Source organism: Peromyscus maniculatus, chromosome 10, assembly GCF_049852395.1.
Source record: "Peromyscus maniculatus bairdii isolate BWxNUB_F1_BW_parent chromosome 10, HU_Pman_BW_mat_3.1, whole genome shotgun sequence".
Lineage (NCBI taxonomy): Eukaryota > Metazoa > Chordata > Mammalia > Rodentia > Cricetidae > Peromyscus > Peromyscus maniculatus.
In genome coordinates this window covers 25,183,099-25,206,649 of record NC_134861.1, presented here as the reverse complement: position 1 = coordinate 25,206,649, position 23,551 = coordinate 25,183,099, and the positions used below count along the sequence as shown (strand labels likewise).

The 23,551-nt window shown below is 41.9% G+C and overlaps 1 protein-coding gene across 1 annotated transcript; it reads right to left on the bottom strand.

Annotated features, from left to right (window-relative positions):
- Positions 1-7,069: 7,069 nt before the first annotated feature.
- Cct4 (chaperonin containing TCP1 subunit 4) lies at positions 7,070-22,560 on the bottom strand. Its single transcript, XM_006974798.4, has 14 exons — positions 21,535-22,560; positions 18,828-18,880; positions 17,928-18,017; positions 16,471-16,579; positions 15,680-15,822; positions 13,860-13,981; positions 13,318-13,450; positions 11,600-11,739; positions 9,914-10,010; positions 9,244-9,354; positions 9,030-9,160; positions 8,240-8,474; positions 7,508-7,621; positions 7,070-7,276 (listed from the first exon to the last, which is right to left on the bottom strand). The coding sequence occupies exons 1-14, from the start codon at positions 21,659-21,661 to the stop codon at positions 7,262-7,264; spliced, it is 1,620 nt and encodes a 539-aa protein (XP_006974860.2). The 5' UTR covers positions 21,662-22,560; the 3' UTR covers positions 7,070-7,261.
- Between the last annotated feature and the right edge of the window lie 991 nt (positions 22,561-23,551).

The following is a 23,551-nucleotide window of genomic DNA, read 5'->3' as shown; positions in this document are numbered from 1 at the left end:
GCTGAAACTTACTGTGTAGGCCAGGCTGGCTTCTGCCTCCTGAGTTTTTGAATTAAAGGTCTTTGCACCACACCTGGTGCAGAAAAATTATTTCTTATACACTTTGCATATGATTGTCTTTTATATGCTGTTCCAGAGAAATGGCATCTGTGACATGGAGCATCTTTGCTCCTGAGCGCTGTCTTCAGTGGTTATGGGATGCTGCAGTGAGTGTTCAACATGACACCATACAATCCCCAGGACCCACACACACACTGAAAATATCTTTCATTAAAAAAAAACAAACAAAACAAAACAAAAAAAACACATCTTGATAGCCTAGTGGTGGTTGAACACTCTAATCCCAGCACTGGGGATGCAGAGGCAGATGGATCTCTATGAGTTTGAGGGCAGCCTGGTCTACAGAGGGAGCTCTAGGATAGCCAGGGATACAGAGAAACCCTGTCTCAAAAAACAAAACAAAACAAAACAAAACAAACAAACAAACAAACAAAAACAAACAACAAAACCCTCGTTCTTAGAAAGTACTTAGGAAGTTTCAATCTGCAATTTGCTTTCAAATAATTCAGAATAGCTACCTTACACATTATGTTCCAAACGAAATGATTGGACGTTTTAGTGAATGTGAAAAAAATGTTAATTTCTCCTTTGTCATTTTCTCAGAAGTGAACAGAACATTGCATGTAGTTCAATTAAGCTAAAATACAAAATGCATGTACAAAACGAAAAATATATCTTATAAATACATCAATGCATATCTGGTGTTGCAGAGGTTTCTGCAACCACCAAGGTCAGCAGAGTAACATCCAAGGGAGGCAAAAAAGTAGTTTGGTTCAGTATCACTCAGTAGCTGGTGTTGGTTCAAACTTTGGGAGTCTTGACACCAAGTAGTTTATTTTAGGCATATTTAAGCACAGCACAATTTGATGAAAAATTTCCTGGAGATAACTTAATCCCATGCACATAATAAAAAGACATGACTTCATAGAAACTATGTAAAGTACATGTGACATTTTCCATAAAGATGGGCTCTGTAAGACTGACTACACAAGACATCTTGCATTAACATGGGTTCTACAAATCGATACTCTAGGGGAGGACCAGATGTGGTCCTAGCCACACAGATAGTGCAAAGGTCACCAAGCTATGAAGTATGTCTGCTCCCAGTCTTCTGGGCATAAAACACATACATTGCTCCCTTAGAAGGAACAGGCCTGTGTGTTTCATTCTTAGCTTCCCTAGTGCTTATCTGTGAGCACAAGGGCTTCCATACTTCCCATATGATTTACTGACACTGCCTAATAAAAACCCCTTTCAAAAATCTAAGCTCATCTCTTCCATAGCTTTAGGTGATTTTCAAGTTTAAGTGCCATATTTTATATAGTATCTTAGCCATTGTAACATGTGCACAGCTTTTCCACTAGATTCCTTGTGTATTGTGTGCTGATTGTTTGCTAGGTCCTTAACCACACTATCCTTTTTTATTTTATTTTACAATACCATTCAGTTCTACATATCAGCCACGGGTTCCCCTATTCTCCCCCCTCCCACCCTCTCCCCTTTCCCCCAGCCTACCCCCCATTCCCACCTCCTCCAGGGCAAATCCTCCCCTGAGGACTGCGATCAACCTGGTAGACTCAGTCCAGGCAGGTCCAGCCCCTTCCTCCCAGACTGAGCCAAGTGTCCCTGCATAAGCTCCAGGTTTCAAACAGCCAACTCATGCATTGAGCACAGGACTTGGTCCCACTGCCTAGTTGCCTCCCAAACTGATCAAGCCAATCAACTGTCTCACCTATTCAGAGGGCCTGATCCAGCTGGGGGCCCCTCAGCCTTTGGTTCATAGTTCATGTGTTTCCATTCATTTGGCTATTTTTTTTTTCAATAATTGAGTAAAACCGAAATTTATTATAAGCCACAGATGTCCTAGGGACCTCCATGCTCTCTCTCTCTCTCTCTCTCTCTCTCTCTCTCTCTCTCTCTATATATATATATATATATATATATATATATATATATATATATATATATATATATATATATATATAGCCTCTATGGTTCTATGGGTACCACATTATCCTTTTGCTGATGGGTTCCTTGCACAAGCTTGACACATGCTTTCCTACTGAGCATACCACCTGAGATTTCTTCTGCCCAATTTTGCATCCTGTGGTCACTTCCAAACATGTTTCAGAATTGACTGAATGGCAAAATGCTAAATCTGCATGGAGGATAGTCTTCACCCATTCCTTAATGTGGGCGCCATGGGCCCTGGCCCCCGACTGGGAGTGGCTGCGGCCTTGCTTGCTGACCTCAGATGTCCTCCCTATTCAGATTCCCTGCCGGTATCCACCCTTCTGAATGCTTAAGGGAAGTTCCTTGTTTGTGTATCCTGCATTTTGGGCATTAACAACTTAGATACAAGAATGTAGCCGGGCGGTGGTGGCGCACGCCTTTAATCCCAGCACTCGGGAGGCAGAGGCAGGCGGATCTTTGTGAGTTCGAGGCCAGCCTGGGCTACCAAGTGAGTTCCAGGAAAGGCGCAAAGCTACACAGAGAAACCCTGTCTCGAAAAACCAAAAAAAAAAAAAAAAAAAAAAAAAGAATGTAGAACATTGGGTCTGGAATGTAGACCATTGGTAGGGAACTTCTGCCCTCCGGGGGTTCCTCCATTTGTGCTGTAAGCCTGTATGCATTTAAGGTTTCTTCCCTCTTTCAATAAACGGCATTCGACATCCAATCGTACGAATGACCCACTGTCTCTTGTCTCTATTTTTAATCCGCAGCCCTTCGCTCAGACATGGTAAACGGGTGTCGGTAATGCGGGCGTTACCGCTACACCTTAAACTTTCCTCAGCACTTATAAACCTTGTAATGGAGTGAAAGGTGAGGGATAGCACTTAAATGTAAGGGCAAATCTTTGCTGCTTTAGAACTGTTCTAGCCCTCTGCGTTAGTAATTAGAGCATCCTTTTAAATTTGCAGGCTATCTCTGGATGAGCCTTCTGACTTGTTCTAATCCTTCTGATGGCTGGAGTAGAATGCATTGTCTGCTGCTGTGTTGTACACCCCACATCAAATTCTAAGGTTGTGGTTTTCTACCACAGCACACTTCACATAAGCAGTGGTTAGCAAGACTTTCTCTTAGAAGAGTCCTCTAGGAAAACTGTCAAATCAGTTGTTTAGATAAAGACATAAGTAATGGATAATATTCCAGTGTCTACAATATGGGTTAGGATAGTATTTTCACTTATGCTGTGGAATAATCCTTCCGTACACTGTGAAGATGAGTTGCTCTCATTGTTAATAAAAAGCTGCTTGGCTGCTAGGCAGGGTTTTCCAGGCAGAGAACACTGGGAGGAAGAAGGGTAGAGTTTAGAGATTCAGAGAGAAGCAAGATGAACACGCTGTGTTCAAAGTGCAGCCACAGCCATGTGGCAGAGGGTAGATAACTAGTCTGAGCTATCAGTCGAGCATTTATGATTAATAATGAATTATTTTATAGCTTGTCAACAATCACTTAAAATGAGAAACTAAATTCTGGGTGATTCAAAGATCCTTATCTCAAGATCATAGCCTTGAATCATTTTCCTGAAGTAACTTCTTGGATTCTGTGTATCCAGGTGACAGTGAAGCACCAGACTGCAGGGCAGACGTGCTTGACCTTAAAAACCAGGCCTTTATTCAAAGGTGTGACAGTGTTTGAGAGAAGGAGCTTATCAAGTTTTAAAGGCTCACTCCCTAAAATGAGCACAGACTGGTTAAGTAGCTCAAAAGAAGGTAGATACGATTCAAGGTGAATTTTACAACAATCATGGTGAGATATGATTATACCGGAAATATAGTGGTGGCAAAGAAGAGTTAGGACCATTTGAATCTGCAACATGTGCCACATTACACACACTTTTCTAGGAGACTAAACATGAAAACGAACTTCTAAAGCTCTCTAGCACTGGGCCACCCCTTAGACCAGAATACTCTATAGGAAACCCATTAGCACTACCCTGGAGAAAGACTGATGGTAATGGCAGGTTTCTGTATCTGCACTATTTAAAATCCTACATTATGCTTTGATTTCTGTGAGAATGACTTGTGGATTCAATGAGATGTCTCCCACAGTCTCCAATATACAAATACTGAACCCCCAGTCAGTGGCACTGAGTAGGCTTGTAAGGTATGGCTTTCTAATGTCCCTCGGGGGTTGGGAAGGGCAAGCTTTCCGAGTTTAAAGACTGGCACCATTGGTGTCTAGTGTTTTGTACTTGTGGTTCAAATGTAAGCCCTCAGCTTCCACGTCTCCTGCTTTGCAACCATGGACTTACTTCTCCTAAAATTATTCATTTCACGTGTTTTGCCTGTATGTATGAATGTGCACCACATGCACGCATGGTACCTGTGGAGGTCAGAAAGGGAACAGATCTCCTGGAACTGGAACTAGGGATGGTTGTGAACCACCACGTGGTTGCTGGGAACTAAACCCAGGTCCTTTACAAGAGCAGCAGGTGATCTTAACTGTGACACTATCTCTCCAGCCTCACCACTGTGGACCTTTTTTTTAAAATTTTTTCTGTAGATTGGTGTTTTGCCTGCATGTATGTTTGTGTAAGCATGTTGGATCCCCTGGAACTGGAGGTACAGTTGTGAACTGCCGTATGAGTGCTGGGAATTGAACCAGGGTCCCCTGAAAAAGCAGCCAGTGCTATTAACTGACGAGGACTCTTGGCCCTCTGGAATTGTAAACCCGTAATAAATTCTTGCAATAAATTGCCTTGGTTATGGCATGTTATCACAGCAATAGAAAAGTAGCTAATAGTGAAATTTACAAAAAAAACTTTCACCTAGGAGTCAAGATAGTCTGACAACTTTTGAGTTTGATCCCTGAAACCCACATGGTGAAAACTGATTTGTTCAAGTTGTCCTCCTATATGCACCAAATCATGTACGTTTCTCCTGAAAAGGCGCACAAAATAAATATGAAAAGGAATTAAAAAAACCTTCTACCTGGCTGAGAATAGAGGTTCCCATCTGTAATCAGAGGTTGAGGAGGGAGGATAAGAAGTTGAGATAGTTCCCAGTGACACAGAGTTCCTGACCTAGCTACAAGAGACACTGTATCAAAAATAAAACAATCCAAAACAGGGTAGGGAAATAGCTCTGGCACCCAATGTGTTGGCAAGAGTTTCCACCTAAAACTTAAGAAAAAAGATTCTAAAATGGAGCTAAAAACAGTTCCTAGTTGTTTCTCTCAAGTTAGTGGCAGCCTGGGTGTTTGAGCTACTATGGTGGGTTTCTGGCATGTGCGCTCGACCTGCAGTTTGGCGGGAATGCCACTCTGCAAGTGGCACATTAAGCTGTGTAGTGGATTTAGCCTTTGCTAGTACAAAACAAAAAGGTTTCTGGGCTACTCGCTGCTTGGATAAAAGCATAGACCCAGGATGGCTCCCAGAGCTGGCAGTAAACTTACAACCACCATGTTGGGAAGCTGAAGTGGGCGGAGCCAGCAGCCACAGCGCCAGCGCTGTTTCAGTCTTAGAATGCTGCAGTTTAAAGCAATAGGCTCAAGGTAATATAAAAAATAAGCCACATAAAGATGGCTACCACACAGAGAATCTGGATTATGTTCTTTTTAATATTCGTAACTGAAGAAAAACATTTGATTGTAAAAGCTGTTAATTTAGGGCTGGAGAGATGGCTCAGAGGTTAAGAGCATTGCTCGTTCTTCCAAAGGTCTTGAGTTCAATTCCCAGCAACCACATGGTGGCTCACAACCATCTGTAGTGAGATCTGGTGCCCTCTTCTGGCCTGCAGGGATACATGCAGGCAGAACACGGTATACGTAATAAATAAATCTTTAAAAAAAAAAAAAAAAAAGCTGGTGATTTATGCCAAAATGTGTATCTTAAAGGTACCTTGACTTCAAAATTTGGATGTAAGGATATGTTGCTTTGGAAAAGAGGCTCTGCTTTTGTTTCCACAGAAAGCCAGAGGATATGGATTTGTTCCAGATTAAGATACATCAGGTTTGACCAGCCAAGACACCCTAAAAGGTCTCAGATGACACCAAGGCCCAGATGATCCAACATCCAGAACCATTTCAAGGTAACTGGCTCAGACGATACACCCTCACAGACTACTCCATAATCCTAAAATTTTCTTTGTGTCCCCATAAGATACAGCCCCCCTCCAGCAGGAAGTAGTAAGAGAAGCTATGCCCAAATTCCCAAACATACCAAGCTGGCTTTGGAGATATGTAAAAGTTAAAACCTTCCTCTTTAAAAAAAAAAAAAGAAAAGGGGAAGTGCTGTGGGATGTTCTGTATGTCAAATTGCTCTGATTGGTCAATAAATAAAACACTGATTGGCCAGTGGCTAGGTAGGAAGTATAGGTGGGACTAACAGACAGGAGAAAAGAAAGAACAGGAAGGCAGAAGGAGACATTGCCGGACACCGCCATGACAAGCAGCATGTGAAGACGGCAGTAAGCCACAAGCCACGTGGCAAAGCATAGATTTATAGAAATGGATTAATTTAAGATGTAAGAACTAGACAGCTAGAAGCCTGAGCCATTAGGCCAAACACTTTAAATAATATAAGCGTCTATGTGTTTATTTTATAATTGGGCTGTCGGACTGCTGGGGCTTGGTGGGACCTGGAGAGCAGCTCTCCAGCTACACAGCTCAAGTTGGTAGAATTCTTCCCTAGTATGCACAAAGCCTTGGGCTTCATCCCCAGCATTGCAAAAAAAATGAGCATCCTAGTACACACCTGTTAATTCTAGCACTTGAAGGTGGAGGCACAAGGTCAAATGTTCAAGGTCATACTGAATAGTAAGTCCTAGGCTGGCCTGGGATGCAACACAACCACAAATGAACAAAACAAGAAAGTTAATAGAATACATAGGATTAAGCCATAAGAAGATTAACATGTAAAGGTTAAAACTTAAGGGGTATAGTTTGGCTTTTCCCCCAAGTATGTATGTGTATGTATATGTGTGTGTGTGTGTGTGTGTGTGTGTGTGTGTGTGTGTATTTGTATATATATATATATAAAAATAAAATTTGGGAGTGACTAATATGCAGTTCGAAACCAAATATTTAATATTTTCATTAAATTGTTTCAATATAATTTCAAAGAAATGCCAACTGGGAGACAATGTCCAAAAACTCTGATGAAGCAAGCTTTCAGACAAGGAACACCAAGAGGACCATCTCCATTCTAGCCACAGTACTCTATCCATATGGTGCCAGTTGGTCAACCTCATCCAGATTATCGAGTATTTACCTGATAAGAAAAACAAACAACAACAACAAAGAAACAGGTTTTAAAACTTGTAATGACATAAAATATTAGATCATGTTTAAGGTAATTATCTAAATTTTGCCCAATTTTTACAGGTAAAACAATTAGCTATGAACTGTTATCATCTTGGTGGTAGCACACTTTTAAGCAGAAAGAAAAACTTACAAGTATGCCCTTTGACCTCCCAGGGATTTTCAACCTCTATTTGCTTACCACATCATCTATTTTCAGAATGCTCCGGACGGTTTCAGTTGCTAGGGTCAAAGCACTGACTGACACCAACAGAGGCTGGACAACCATTTCCTCCAAAATGTTGGAAATTCCTCCCTGTAGCGGAGCAGACACTTTCAGTATTTGATCACACGTAACAAACCAGGAAGTGCCATTCTATGGAGTCCTGTACACTCAGAACCAGGACCTAGGCTTATTATTTCCCCCATCATGTACTGTCATTAGTAAGGGGACAGCTATCACTCTTCTGTGTTTACCTGACAGGCTAACAGGGGACACTTACAACAGAAGAACCAATTCACACACACATGTGTTTAACTAATGCTCTCACAAAAGACCTATCATATGCTGTGTCTTTATAATTAAGGAAATTAAAGATCAGACTAACTTCCTACAAGTTAGTAAATGGCAGTTAATGAATGCTATTTCCCATGGCAACACATATAGTAACCTTTCCAGGTTTCAATTCAAAATTACACTACTTTTTTGTTTTGTTTTTGAGACAGGGTTTCTTTGTGTACTTGACTATCCTGGAACATGCTCCGTAGACCGGGCTAGCCTGGCTCACAGAGATCTACCTGCCTTTGCCACCCAAGTGCTGGCAAAACCACACTACTTTTAACTACAAAACCTTTCAACCAATCAACGACAACTCTATAAACTGCTTCCTCTTACCACCCTCTTCTCCAACAATCCTAAGCAGTAGGCTCTCACCTTTCGGACATTAATGCCTGTAGTTTTTTCTCCTTGGGCATGCCTGTTTCTTAGTTCTGTTACAGTAGAAATGGGATTCAGGCCAGCATTTTCAGCTAGTGTAGATGGAATGACTTCCATGGCATCTGCGAAAGCACGAACACAGTAGGATTCCATACCACTCAGTGTTCGTGAGTACTCAGTCAGTCTCAGGGCCAACTCTATTTCTGGAGCACCACCTCCTGCAATAAGAGCTCTGAAATTCACAAATATTTTTAGCTTATTTTTACCCTGAAGGAAGAAGCTATTTTAAATAACAATTTACTACTTAACTTTAAAAAAGTCAAAATAGGGCAGTTTGGTTGTTTAAGGGTAGGTGGGGTACTGTGTACCTAGGACAGCCTGGAACTTGCATGAATTGGAGGAAGACCCCAAACTTCTGACCCTCCTTCCTTCATCTCCTATGTGGTAGGATTGTAGGTGTGCCCCACCACACCCGGTTTTAGCAGTGCTGGGGGGGGTTGAACCCAGGCCCTTGCACATACTAGGAAGTAGTGTATCAACTATATCCCAGCCCCTCAAACTAAGTATTCAGAATACCAGGGTCAGCAAGATCCTCGGCTGGTAAAATACCCAACAACCAACCCAAGCTTAAGTCCCTGGGACCTCCATGATGGAAGAATAGATTTCTCCAACTTGTTCTCTGACCTCCACATGCATGCCATATTGTGCCCATGTCCAGATACACACACACCCAAAATAAGTGTAATAAAAATTTAAAAATCTATTACTTTAGTGATGTTTATATTACCTCTTTTTTACTAGGCAGCGAATAACACAGAGAGCATCATGAATGGAGCGCTCAGCTTCTTCAATCACCAGTTTGTTAGAACCACGCACGACAATTGTAACTGTTTTGCCTGGGCTTGCACAACCTGTTATCTTTAGTGAACAAATTACAAGTTAGGTAATGGGGGGGGGGGGGGGGAAGGAAAAATAATAAAGCTTAATTGTAATATTGTTACCTTGAACAGTTTTCCAGAACCATTTAAATTGACTTCCTCTGCTAACTCAGCAGAACCCAGCATGTCAGCAGTGAACTGGTCAATATGAGCAACTGGTTTGGTTCCAATTGTCTGGGAAAAGAAAACAAGACAAATCAAGACAACACTGCTGGAGACATAACTCAATGGTGGAACAAGCACTTGTCTGGTATATTATTCAAAGCATTGGACACAATACCCACCATGCACAAAAGCAAACAAAAACTACCGCTGGGGCTGGAGACCTGGATCAGTAACCAACAGGCTGTCTTCCAGAGCAGCCACACGGCAGTTCATAGCCCCATGTTAACTTCAGATCCAGGGGCCTCCGAGGGGACCATGTGGTGCACAGACATACGTGCAGCACTCATATACATAAAACAAAAGCCTTAAAAAGTAAAACACTGCTGAGTGGTGGTGGCGCACAGCTTTAATCCCAGAGGCAGAGGCAGGTGGATCTCTTGAGTTCAAGCCAGCCTGGTCTGCAGATTGAGTTCCAGGACAGCCAGAGCTGTTATACAGAGAAATCTTGTCTCAAAAAGCCAAATCCGACCAACCAACGAACACCCCACAAAACACAATTAACCATAATGTAAAAACCACACACCCACAATACATGCTAACAAACATTTTTACACACATTACCATTTACCTTACAAATGAACTCAATGTCTTCTCTTTCAATGTCCTTAACCACCATAATCTTCATCTTATTCAGAAAATGTAATGCAAGATCACTAAGCGCATCTCTGAAATACAAAATGTTTGTTATGCTAGATTAAAACATTTGTATTGTTCAGTAGTTAAGATTTTAATTTTACAGTTATTCAAATGGTCAATTATGAAGGGAAATGCTTTTAATATTCATTTAAAAGTTCAAACTTCTCTTTTTCTCTTTCTTTCTGAGACAAAGTCTCCCTATTCAGCCTTATCTGCCTGCCTCTGCCACCTAAGTGCTGGGATCAAAGGCTTGTGTCATTTCCTCAGCAGAGTTCAAAATTCTGAAGGTTTCTAATTTTACTAATATACAAATCTATACAACACAAGTAATTAAGTCATGATTCTTCTTAACAAATGAGCCTTTTGCTAAGTGAACACTTAGTGATACTTCATGTATTTAGAAGCATGACTAGTTCCCACAAAGTATCAGAAACAATCCTAGTATTAGTAGTCCTATGGTGCTAGCAAGACAGGTATTTCCATCCCTGGTGAAAGCTAAGCAAAAATCGAGTTTTGGGAACAATTGACACAAGGTCAGAGCCACTAAATGACTAGGGATTAGAGCCGCCTTTCACCTGCTCACAGAGGACTCTACAATAAAGTATCCACAGTACCTTTTGGCACAGCTTATCAGGAGTAAATGGGAATGTACCTATTAATTTAAAAAAAAAATGAAACAAAACCCAGAAGTGAAAAAGGGAGGAGCTCAAGTTTGAGAATTCTCTTATCTATGGACGGCTACTGCCAGGATTACAGGGATTTGAGAGCACGCCCAGTTTATGCCGTGCTAGGGATCAAACCCAGGGCTTTGTGCACACTGGCAAACACTAGTGATTAAACTGTATCTCTAGCCTCATCCAGTTAGTTTTAGACAAACAGCTTTTAAAAACTGTGTCATGCTCTTTTTACTTTTGGTTGTTTTTTTGTTTTTTGTTTTTTTACATTTATGTGTATGGGTGTTCTGCCTATTGTCCATGGCTTTCAGAAGAGGGTGTCATTCCCTAGAACTGGAAGTTCTATGCAAAGACCATGGGGGTGCTGGGAACCAAACCCAGGTCCCAGAGCAACAAATGATCTAAAAAACTAAGCCACTCTCCAATCCCTGTTTTTTTTTAAAGGCCTTACTTTATCCCAGACTAGCCTGATTCACAGCAATTCTTCAGCCTCAGCCTTCTGAGTACTGAGATTATAGGCATGAACAACTATGCTCAGCCTTCATTTTCTTAAAATCTAGAGAAAATAGTCCTGTCTTTATTAATGAAAATATGATGCACCAAAATGTTCCCCCAAGATTTGCCATGTATTAGATACTAAGCAACTGTTCATTAAAAAAAAAAAGGGGGGGTAGGGTGTAGGGCAGGGATGGCTCAGTGGTTAACAGTGCTGGTGGAGAACTTGGGCTCAGGTCCTATGCTCTTACACAGCAGCTCCAGCTGCCTTGTAAACCCCAGTTCCAGGTCATCCAATACCTTCTGACCTCCAAGGCCTCTTCCTGTACACACATGGTGTACAGAGTCAGGCACACGCATACATCAACTAAACATTGTTTTAAAAAATTATTAGTGGGAATCACAAATCAATTATCAATTTAGGGATAGGAAAATATATAGTCCCAGACCTTAGGATAGACTTCTGTATGAGCAGGACATTGCATCCTGTTTTCTTAATTTGCTTCACCAAATTTAAAATATAGGCTCTCTCTTCTCGGAGCACTCGATCCATCTGGGCATAGTCAGACACTACTATCTGATTATCCATCTGATTGGAACAAGAATACAGTAATTATTTACAACAAGAGATTTTAATGGAATGTAAAAGACCAACCCATACCAAACAGTTAAATAGACAGGCACAGAAAAGGGTCTAAAGTGACACATATAAACAAAGCTGGTCCTATTTATTTATTTATTTATTTATTTATTTAGAGACAGGCTTTCTCAGTGTAGTCCAAGCTGTCCTGGAAATCAAGAGATCCACCTGCCTTTGCCTCCTAAGTGCTGAAATTAAAGGCGTGTCCCACCCCTGCCTGGCTAAAGCTGGTTCATTTTAAAAATTCAAGCATACCCATTACTGTGTTGTGTGTTTGAAAGACAAGGCCTCCCTATGTAGCTCAGGCTGGTCTTGAATTCACTACCCAGCCACCTCCGAAGGCTGGATTAGAGGGGTGCATGACCACAGCAAGCTCTTCTGCTGTCTGAAACGTTCTGCAAGTACACTTGGATAAATGACCAATACAAAACGGTTACTGTCCCCCAATGTGAAGTTTTCCCACCTATCATACGTATCATAAAAATAATTTTAATCGCATCCTTTTTTACTCTCTGGTTTGTCAGTATCATATGTATTATAGAAATGATTTCAAATGTATCCTTTTACTCTACGACTTGGGACAGAACTGGGCATGGTGGTGCACACCTTTAACACCAGCAGGCAGGAGAGGCAGAGGCAGGTAGATCTTTGTAGGTTTAAGGCCAGCATGGTCTATATAATGAGTTCCAGAAAGGACGGGAATGAGAGGAGAGAGGAAGGGAGAAGAGGAGGGAGGAGAAAGAGACAGACCAACCCTGTCTCAAACCAACTAACCAATGAAAAACCAACATGACAAATCTTATGATGCCAAGACATTAACCATTAGCTGGGTGGTGGGTGGCGCACGCCTTTAATCCCAGCACTATGGAGGCAGAGGCAGGTGGATCTCTGAGTTTGAGGCCAGCCTGGTCTACAGAGTTCCAGGACAGCCAGGGCTATTACATTGAGAAATCCTGTCTTGGAAAACCAAAAAAAAAACAAACAAACAAACAAAAAAAAAAACAAAAAAAAACAAACAGGAAAAAAAAGAAATTAACCATTAATTTTTGTATGGCCTCAAATTTTTTTGAGAAACAAAATACTGAACACCACCACCTATGTATTAGTAAAACAAAACAACTCCGAGGTGGCAAGCACTTCTTTTAGAGAAATACAGGAATATTTTAAGAAACAAGTAACTTTATAGTTTGACTATCAAGTTAGTCTAAGGCTTCACTTGCACAAATAATAAAATCCCTGTGGGTTCCAGTAAATGTCTCTGCTTTTAGAACGCTGAACACAATCTGCAAACGCAAAGAATGAATATAACACGCAGTTTTTATTTCATGCAAACTCTTATAATCACTGTCTTCATCTGTGATGTTACTTGTAGCTGAAACCATTTTTATTTTTGTCTCAATTTATTAATCCTTTAGACATCTACATTTATTTTAAAGACATCACTAGTACAGCATTCTCAACTTTTATCTTAAAGAACGGATCTTATTTAAAAGTTAATAAACAGGAACCAACTTGGATTTTACTTACATCTGTTTTAGGAGCAGATAAGCAAAACTGAATGAGCCCAATCTTGGCCTTCTCCACTCTTGAGATGCCAGAATTTGCCACTTTCTGGGTGAGAACGAGCCCTTCTACCAGCTCACAGTCATCTATTGTCCCACTAGAAAAAATAATCACAAGAATGAAAAGTGCTTGGGCCTCACATTCATTCTCAGAACCCATTCCCAGATCTCTTGGATACACTTCCACCCCACCATAAGAAACACAGGCAAACCCTCGAGATTGCCATACCAAGAAAGTTCGAGCCAGCAAAGGCCTTCTAACTTTCACTTTCTGGTTAGCCATGTTTGACTTATGTATCTCCTTTAAGGGTTTTTCTGAGATAGACTCTCATTACAGCTCAGACTGACATGACACCCACTATATAGTCCAGGCTGGCCTTGAACTCAGAGCTATCCCCGTCCTCAGCCTCCCAAGTGCCGGATTCTATGTATAAGCCACCACACTCAGCTTTTTCTTGAAAGTCATCTGGTTTGGATAATATGGAAATTGAAATTAGAGATGCTTACCCAAGCTTCTTCACTATTTTAATATCTCTAAGATCTACACTGGTAGCTGTGGCTGGGTCAATCACTTTCATGACCGCATTGACACTCATTGGAGAGAGTAAACTTGAATACTGAGAGACAACCTAGATTTAAAACAAAAAGTTAATTTCATATAAACAGTAATTATAAGAAACAAAAACAAAACCCGACAATTCTGGATTTACAAGGGCTTGTTATCACCTATTTAGATATGGCAGATAGAGGACACTCAAAGGAGACACTGCAGTTAAAGATGTTTTTCCCTAGGGCTAAAGAGATGGCTCAGCTGTTAGGAACACTAGCTGTTCTTCCAGAAGACCTGGGTTCAATTCCCAGCACCTACTCACAACTATCTGTAACTCCTGTTCCAGGAGATTCGATGCCCTCACTTGCACATACAGGCAGGCAAAACACAAATGCGAATAATTTCAAAAAAATAAATAAATAAATAAATAAAGATTTTTCCCCACCCAGTTTGCCAAATATAACACGTATATCTCTCTTTTATTATATTACAATAACATTTGGCACTCTCTAGATTGCCACGAGTTTTATAAAAAAAAAAAATGACTTGTTTCTAATTCCATCTAGGTTATTTTATTATTGTCTTTTAATTTTTTTGAGACAGGGTCTTTCCCTGTAGTCCTTGCTGGTCTCAGAGATCTGCTTGTCTCTGCTGTGATCAAAGGTATATACTACAGCTGGGCGGTAGTGGTGCAAACCATTAATCCCAGCACTCAGGTGGCAGAGGCAGGCAGATCTCAGTGAGTCCGAGGCCAGCCTGGTCTACAATACTGAGTTCTAGGACAGTCAGGACTGTCGCACAGAGAAACCCTGTCTCAAAATAAAGAAAACCATAAAGGTGCTACTGTGCCTTACCCTTTATTATCTAGATTTGTAATTATAAGAAAAGAAAGCAAAGAAAAGGAGCTATATTTGGTGAAATCATAATAGAGCAGATGGTAACATGAAACTTCATTATTCTTGTTTTCAAACTTCAAAAAAATGTACATGTATGGATATTTTTCTCTTCAGCTCCTACTTTTAAATTTTTATTTCACCTGAAATTTCCCAAAAAATTTGTTCCACTATTTTAAATTTTGTAGAAATTTTCTAAGAAAAGTAGTACATATATAAAGAGCTGGATAATACCAGTGTTATATCTTACAAGCATGCTACATAATTATTTACCTTTCTATGTTTATTTTCCCACCTGTAAAATGGGAATGATTACATAAAATCCTGGAAGACAGTAAATTTAAAACTTAGGACAACTCTTGTACAATATTAAATAAAAACTACCCACACTGACAGAAATTCTCTAGTAGCCTTTGATTTTGGATATGGGCAAGTTCCCAATAGCCATTTTAAAGCCTTGGACTTAGCTTTACCAAAAAGTATTAAAATGCAGTAAATGAAAAACTAGAAATGGATATGGCACCTATAACAAACCCCTCCTTTTTTTGGGGGGGGGGCAGGGTTTAGAGACAGGGTTTTTCTGTGTAGCACTCGCTGCCCTGGAACTCGCTCTGTATAACCTAGACCTCAAAATCACAGAGATCTGCCGGCCTCTGCCTCTGGAGTGCCGGGATCAAAGGCGTGTACCACCACCACCCAGCAACTCTAGTTCTTTTGTTAGCCTCATTGTTTTTACCTCACTCTTAAAACCAATTCAATTATAGAAAGGATTCTATGACTTAGCTGTTCTTGAGGCAATGTTAGATACAGTATAGCAAACATGACGACACTCTAATGAATACACCTTTAACTGTAATTTAATTGTCACCCAGTGATAATCTCACCTTTGAATTCAGTGAAGTGGTCGCGCTATTTAACAAGGTTTCTCTGTCGCTCAGTTGCACAGGTCGAGACATGTCATTAAGGATTTCAAGACCCCTTTCCAAAGCTTTTTGGAATGACTCAGAAATGATGGTTGGATGTATACCTGTCATTTATGAACCAAGTTAACTTGTTGTATTTTAAAATGTTTTACTCATGAAAATGTCAAAGTAATCTAAAACATCCCCTCCCTCCTTCCTTTTCTGTTATGAGGCTGACCCCAGGGACTCCAGCATGCCAAGCAAATTTAAAAAACTACTAAACTAGACTACGAGGCTCCAAACACTTTTCAGACAAACTAATTTACAATTTAGTTGTAAACAGAATAGCTAAATAACTGCTGGTTATGGCTAACAGTTAACTTCTACTCAATTTGAAACAGATCAAAGACATTTTTGTGTAATACTGAAGCTAAAACAAATTTTTATGTTTTCACATCACACGTACTTTTTCAAAGCAGATTGACTCGAGAGTTGCTACACACTACTTATCAAAGCAAGAGCTCTTATTTTCTCATCTAAGACATCTCTCTAAGCCTTAGTAATACTATTATCACTTACTTTTCAAAAGCAGAATTCTATTTCTACAAAGAGAAGCCTTGCATAACTCAGAAGCAAAATAGAAATTCTTGGTAAAAAAGTAATTACTTCAAATCCAATATTAAATCTCAGATTACTTAGTAATAACTTGGCTTTTTATAAGTTTTGCCCTTAAAAAGGCTTCTGTCATTCTTCAGTAAAAGCGTATCACATACCTTTCTGCAGAAGCTTGGTACATGAGTCTAAGAGAGAACCAGCAATGATGACAACCGACGTGGTCCCATCCCCTGCTTCTATGTCTTGAGCTTTAGATAGCTCCACCAGCTGTGTGAACAGAACACGCCAAGATGCTGGGGAATGGGAACCCAGTAACATCTAACTCACACTACCATACCAACATCACCAACCCAGAATTAGAAAATGTAATGCACCCTGACAGCTGATTTTTAGTTTAACTTGGGTTTCATTTAAAGATAAAAACCACTGTATTTGTGGTACACAAAATTATTCTTATAATGGTTTCTAGTGTGGGTTGTGGATTACACAGAGAAGTTCTCAGAAAACTCTCTTTAAAGTCCTATCCAAAAGCATCAATCCTCAGGGCTGGGAACGTGGCTCAGTTGGGAGAGTGTTTGCCTAGCACCCATGAAGCCCTGGGTTTGAGCCCCAAAGCAGCATGAAGAAGCTGTGGTAGTGCACACTTAATTCCAGGGCCCAGAAGGTGGAGACAGGAGGATCAAGGTCAAGGTTTTCCTTTGTTACACAGCCAGTTCTAGGCTAGCCTAGGCCAAAAACAATACCTCACCTCAAAAAAAAAAAAAAAAGCACTAAGATCTTATAGGTATCTTATATAGATGGAGAGCATATGAGTCCCGTTTTTCTGAAGTGACCACATCTTACTCATTCATGAAGCTACCTTTAAGGAAGGAAAGCAGGGTGGTGCTGTTGTCTTTAAGAGGCTCCAATGATCTTCTTGTCTCACACCAGAGTACTTAAGATTACAGGAACTCACTGCTGTGCCCAACAGCACATTTTAATAGAAAGCAATTCCTAAAGCAGATCTTTGCCAATACAACTTCTCACTTGCCATAAGACTAATTGTGACTCTTGAATTATTTCTAATAAACATGCAAAAACTAGCACGATTTGATATATGATTAAAATGATTTTGTTTTCTAAGAACTGTGGGTGCTGAGCATGCACAATGTCATGGGTTCAATCCACAGCACAGAACAAGCAAATGAAATTAGTTCTCTTACAGAGAACTCACACTCAAAACACAGTGCATCTTAAATATAGCATAAAGATAACAAATTCTCCATGCTTAAACAGTATCAAATTGCCAGGCAGAAGTGATGGTGGTGGCGGCAGCAAATCTCTGTGAGTTCGAGGTCAGCCTGGGCTACAGAGTGAACTCCAGGAAAAGTGCAAAGCTACACAGAGAAACTCTGTCTCAAAAAAAAAAAAAAAAAAAGGCTCAAAATTAACTCTATCAAATATCATACAAATATACTTAAAAACAAACCACTTATCAGTCAGAACATGCCCATGCCTGCAATTGCAGTACTCAGGATGAAGCTGGACTGCTGCCCGGGCTGTACAGTGAATACAAGGTCACTATGGCTACAGAACAAGATCCTGTCTTACAAAGCACACCACTATGCACACTCACCATTCTGGCTGCCGGGTGCAGTACTTGCATTTGTTTCAGAATGGTGGCACCGTCATTTGTAATGGTCACATCACCTTTTCCATCTTGAATCTAGAACATTTGATTTTAAAATTTTTATTGCAATTTTCTACAAGCTCTATTCCATTTACTATTACATACAAGTTAATTTATGTATGCATATAGCTTATTTTTAAATTCTTTCATTAGTATAACAATATAAGAACATTCAGTTTCAACTTTACAAAAGAATTAACTGGCTTTGTCGGGTTACTTAATTATTAATTTAATTGTGTGTGTGTGTGTGTATGCGCGCGTGTGTGCGAGTGCATTCGTGTGTGTACACATTTGAGTGCAGTGCTCACAGAGACCAGAGGTAACGGATCAACCCAAAGTTATTAGACTGTATCTGTTTTATGCTGTCAGTCAATTAGGAAAACAACAGCTTGAAAAGTTAATGGGGCATGGCAGCTCACACTGGCAATCCTAGCACTCTGAGGCTAAGACAGAATGATTGCGTTCAGGCTTTAAAAGAAATGAATAAATGAACATTCAAACATGGTGACACAAGCCTGTGATCCTGGCACTTGAAGTAGAGGCAGAAGGATCAAGGGACAGTCTCGGCTAGCTGAGACTGACTCAAGTAACACAAGCAACTCGAAAGGCATTAAACTATTTAGTTAAATACTATCAGAGCAATCTCCCCATTTGAAGAATTCTAACACTTCTGGAGGGATTGAGGAGGAAGACGGGGCAGTATATGTAGCGGCTCCAACTCAGGGCCGCATTCCGTATGGGCAAGCGTACTACAATAGAACTATCTGCCAGCCCCAAACAGCACAGACTTTCATCAGACCTCAGAATGTAAACAGGAGTTCTCAATAAATAATAACTTTTCTTTACCATTTTGTCCATTCCTTTGGGTCCAAGGCTTGTCCTAATGGCATCAGCAACTGCTGTTAAATAGAAGAAAAACAGAAACTAAGACTTTTAAAAAAGAGCAAAGTGTGGGAGCTGGAGAGATGGCTCAGTGGTAAAGAGGACCTGGGTTCAATTCCCAGCACCCACATGGCAGCTCACAGCTGTCTGTAATTCCAGTTCCAAGGGATCTGACACCTTCACACCAATGCACATAAAATAAATTAAAAAAAAAAAAAAAAAAAGAAAAGAAAAGAACAAAGTGTTTTGTTTCAAATCTGCCCTTATCAGGATATGGTATAAACTAGAATACTTCACATGTATACCTATGCAGAACACATTCTGAGGATTCCTGTGAGAATAAAAATGGCACAATCTAGTCTTAAATTCCGAGTGTTTTATTTCCCTTTATTCCTTAAAACAGGACAAGCAGCAATGGAACAGTTAGAGATCCTAATGGAGTACTCTACTCATTCACCTGCTTTTTCTCTCTCACAAGAATATAATCTGCTGAGAACACATATGTAGAACCCATAGTCTAATGTTCTGTATTACATATCTAGTATGCTTTTGCCCTTATCAGGTAAAGAGTAAAGAATTTAACAGAATATATCTTGTATGATATATATCATAAGTATTTAATGACTCTGGTCTAGCTGTCAATATCAGTTTCAGGTGATTTTAGTGAACCTGCTTCAAGATAATATCCAACAAAATACCGTATTTTAGACTCTTTACATCTCTAGAAACAAGCTAGGTACAAGACAGTGACAGTTTAATGATTAACGCCGAGTTACCAGTGTTTTCTGTCTGTGCAATTTTCCTCATCCTTGTCTTTATTTGGGAAATGGGGATGGTTAACTGTATAATACCAAAATCAGCGCCCAGAACTAAAGTCAAGCTGTATCTGTCAGAACTCTTTCTCACTTCCTAGGGTTTTTTTTTTTTTTTTTAAAAAAAAAAAAAAAACAAAAAAAACAAAAAAAAACCAAAAAACTAGTTTGCCCTTTGCTCTTTTAATAAGGTTTTAGTTAGGTTCACAGGCAATTTGGGTGACACACCTCCTTCCTGCCTAAGTGCACAGCTCTGTCTGTCCTGTTTTGATTTTTTGTGCCCCTTGCCTTTGAAAGTTAACTGTGCTGGATAGTTTATGTCAACTTGACACAAGCTAAAGTCATCTCAGAGGGAACCTCAATTAAGAAAATGCCAATTAAGACTGGGCTGCAGGCAAGCCTGGAGGAAATGTTCTTAGTGACAGATAGGGGAGAGCCCAGTCCACTGCGGGTGGGGCCATCCCTGGGCTGGTGGTCCTGGGTTCTATAAAAAAACAGGCTGAGCAGACCATGACAAGGCAAGCCAGTAAACAGCACTCTTCCATGGTCTGTCTCTGCATCAGCTCCGGCCTCCAGGTTCCTGCCGTTTGAATTCTTTTTTTTTTTTTTTTTTTTGGTTTTTCGAGACAGGGTTTCTCTGTGTAGCTTTGCGCCTTTCCTGGAACTCACTTGGTAGCCCAGGCTGGCCTCGAACTCACAGAGATCCGCCTGGCTCTGCCTCCCGAGTGCTGGGATTAAAGGCGTGCGCCACCACCGCCCGGCTGCCGTTTGAATTCTAGTCCTGACTTCGTCCAGTGATAAGACTACTGTGGAAGTGTATGCCAAACAAACCTTTTCCTCACCAAGGTGTCGGTGAGGCTGGTGTTTCATCACAGCATTAACAACCTAACAGGACAGTTGCCTGAAGTAATTTCCCATTTTGTAATATAGTGTACACTCTCTTGGTCACTCAGATGGCCCTAGACTTTATTTTTCATCTCAATAATTCCACCACTTATGCAATTAACGAACTCAATTTCCAGGTATTAGGTATTCTCTCCAAACTTCCAATCGCCCATCTGATCAACTTGACTTCTCCAACTCCTTAAGCCCCAAATGGAAACGACTTCCTTCTATCGTCCTGCACTTCTTACAGCATCAACACGTTACCAGCCACTGGGCTGTGACTTCACCCCACTTAAGGCTGTACTGAAAGTGAAGCCAAATGTTTTCCAGGATCCCAGGTCCCTCAAGATATGGACAACCTACCTTTCCAATTTCACTTCTCACATCACGCATCTTTTCCTCCGATACAAATGAAGAACTACATTCCAGACACACCCAGGCAAGGATAGCTAAGGCTTTGTTCGTCATTTTCCTCCCCATTTCAGTTCGGTTTCTCTAAATCCTCACAATTACAGAAAGCAACTGTTTATCTCCCCCGAATTTACAGCAAGGGCACTTGGGTTCAGAAGTTAAAGAACATAAAACAACGCACGCAGAGAATAAAACTCGGGTCTGATTTTCAGCATGTGCCACGCCGCAGTTCCCCACCTGCCAGGTCAGTGGAACGCACCCAATTTGTACTGATTATCCCGTTAGTGCCACCGGGCCCAACCAAGTTCACGTAAACTGCACCTTTACAGAGTCAGGTTAAAAGGTAAAAACACCACGCTGCCGACCCCTAGGTCTAATCAGCAGCCAGGCCTCCGTCCCGACGCGTCGGATCGCAAGGACCCCTGCTCCGGGCCCCGGCATTTCACGCCGCGCCGTCCGCACCGGCCACGCTCAGGCCTGCGGGAGAGGAGGCCTCCCCGCTCCCTCCCTCCACGCGACGGGGCACCCGCGGAGGAACCCGGCGGCCCGGCCCGGGGCGGTACCTTTGGCGGCGGAAATGTTGCTGAAGCGGATCTGGGCCGGCTTGTCGCGGTCCTGATAGGCGCCCTTCCCGCGGCTGCCCTGCCCCGCGGCGGGCGCCCCGCTTCTGGGAGCTACGTTCTCGGGCATGGCCACCTTGGCGACGTCTGCGCGGGCTCAGGAGGACCGATGGACACGGATGCCGGCCCGGTGCGGAGTAACGGTCTCTGGCCGCCGCCGCCGCCTCCTCCTCCACGAACCTTCCAGAAAGCGACGCCGGCAGAGGAGGCGGAAGCCGAGCGCGGGGCCTGCGGCAGGCCCGGCGCAGGCGTGACGTCAGAGGCTGTCCGCGGCGCGCCGGGCGCGGGGCTTGCGCGCGGAGATCCAGCCTGCGGACCGTCCGGCTGGCCTCGTGCCTGGCGCTGCCGTGGAGCGCGGGGTTTGATAGGCGTGGTTGGGGCCTTGCCGTCTCCTGGTTCCACCCTCCGGGGATGTGAGGGCCGTCAGCTCACGCTAGCGGTGTTGTTGAAGCCGTGACAGCCCTGCCTTTGTTCCCGAGTGGGTGTGGCGCCGCCTGCTTCTTCTGGACGTCTAAATCTAAATTTTATTCCTAGTTGATTCGCTTTGTAAAGGTGTCGGAGGCGAGATTTGCGATGGATAGATTCTCCCCTTTTGTATTCATTTTGGCTACCTAGGGGTTTACATACACTTGTTAAATGGCCAGAATCTTAATAGTTGTGGAGTGGTGACTGGCTGCCAGACCCGGTCCGCATTCTAGTTAAAACGACTTCTTCCGTCAACATAGCCACTGACTCTAACATAAACACCTAGTAACCGATTAGCAGTTAACTGCCACACAAAGTGTGAAGTCTTTACAACCTTTACCTTAGCTAATCCTCATCATAACCTCATGAAATGGGTGCCATCGTCTTGACTGCCTGGATAATGAAGCTGAAACCCAAGTTCAACCAGTAAGACTATAGAAGCCAGTACGGAGCCAGGACTCTTGTCTTTAGGTAAGCTGCCAGGTTCCTATAACCACTGTCATTGACCAGGGCAGTAAGTGTAGGTGATACCCATTCACTATTAGCTCACAATTAATCATTAAGAGCCCGTAAGGTGCCAGATGCTTGCAATAGGTTAAGGAACAATTGTTTCATGGACTTAGTCCTGTGACCACGAGGAGTTTTTACATGCATTCAGGCTATTAGGACTAAGAGATGAAGTTTTCAAGCTTGCCCCTGCGGGAGACATCGTTTCCAAAGACCAGTTTACTCCTTGCAGCACACAAATATTCTATGGTTGTAGAAACAACTGCTGTAATACATGTAATACCACCCCATGCACCGATACTGGGGTGGTTTGCATGAGATGTCTCTCATAGTTTCAGACGTTTGAATGCTTGGTCCCCAGTTGGTCGCCCTGACTGGAGAAGCTTAGGAAGTGTAGCCTTGCTGGAGTAAGTATGTCACTAGGGGCTGAGTTTGTTTCAAAAGCTACCAACCATTCCGAGTTTGCTCTTTGCTTCCGGTTTTCAGTTTGAGATGTGAGCTCTCAGTTGTTCCTGCCTCCATGCCTGACTATTGCCAAGCTTCCCTGCTGTGCCAGTGATGGACTCTCATCCCTCTGGAACCATTACCCACCCCACTCCACCCCCCCCCCCCGGGGGGGGGCAACCTTCCCTTGCCTTGGTCATGGTGTTTTATCACAGCAACACTAACTAAGTAACTAACACAGGCACTCTGATTTCTCCTGGCCGCACTGTATGAAAGGGGCCTTCACTATGCCTTCAGGAAGACATGTTTAGCACCAGAGACAGGGAAGCAGGGAAGCCCAGTGAGGTCTATAAAGCAAACCTTGTTAAAGTGATCCTTGTCTTCTTCAGTGCTACACTAGCTCAAGCCCCTCTGTCATACCACGTTTCCAGAATTCACTACCTGCCTAATCAGCATATGATGGTCTAGCGTAAGTTTTATTTTTGCTTCTTCATTTCCTCCTGAAATCTGTCATGTGAAACTTAAATTTATGTTTTTCTTTCAT

Excerpts from the sequence above, each read along its gene's own strand:
- Cct4 (XM_006974798.4), bottom strand. The coding sequence starts at position 21,661 with ATGCCCGAGAACGTAGCTCCCAGAAGCGGGGCGCCCGCCGCGGGGCAG. Across the intron at positions 8,475-9,029 it reads CGCTGCCTAGTAAAAAAGAG|AGCTCTTATTGCAGGAGGTG; the intron begins GTAATATAAACA and ends TGTGAATTTCAG. Across the intron at positions 7,622-8,239 it reads CAGGCATTAATGTCCGAAAG|GGAGGAATTTCCAACATTTT; the intron begins GTGAGAGCCTAC and ends GCTCCGCTACAG.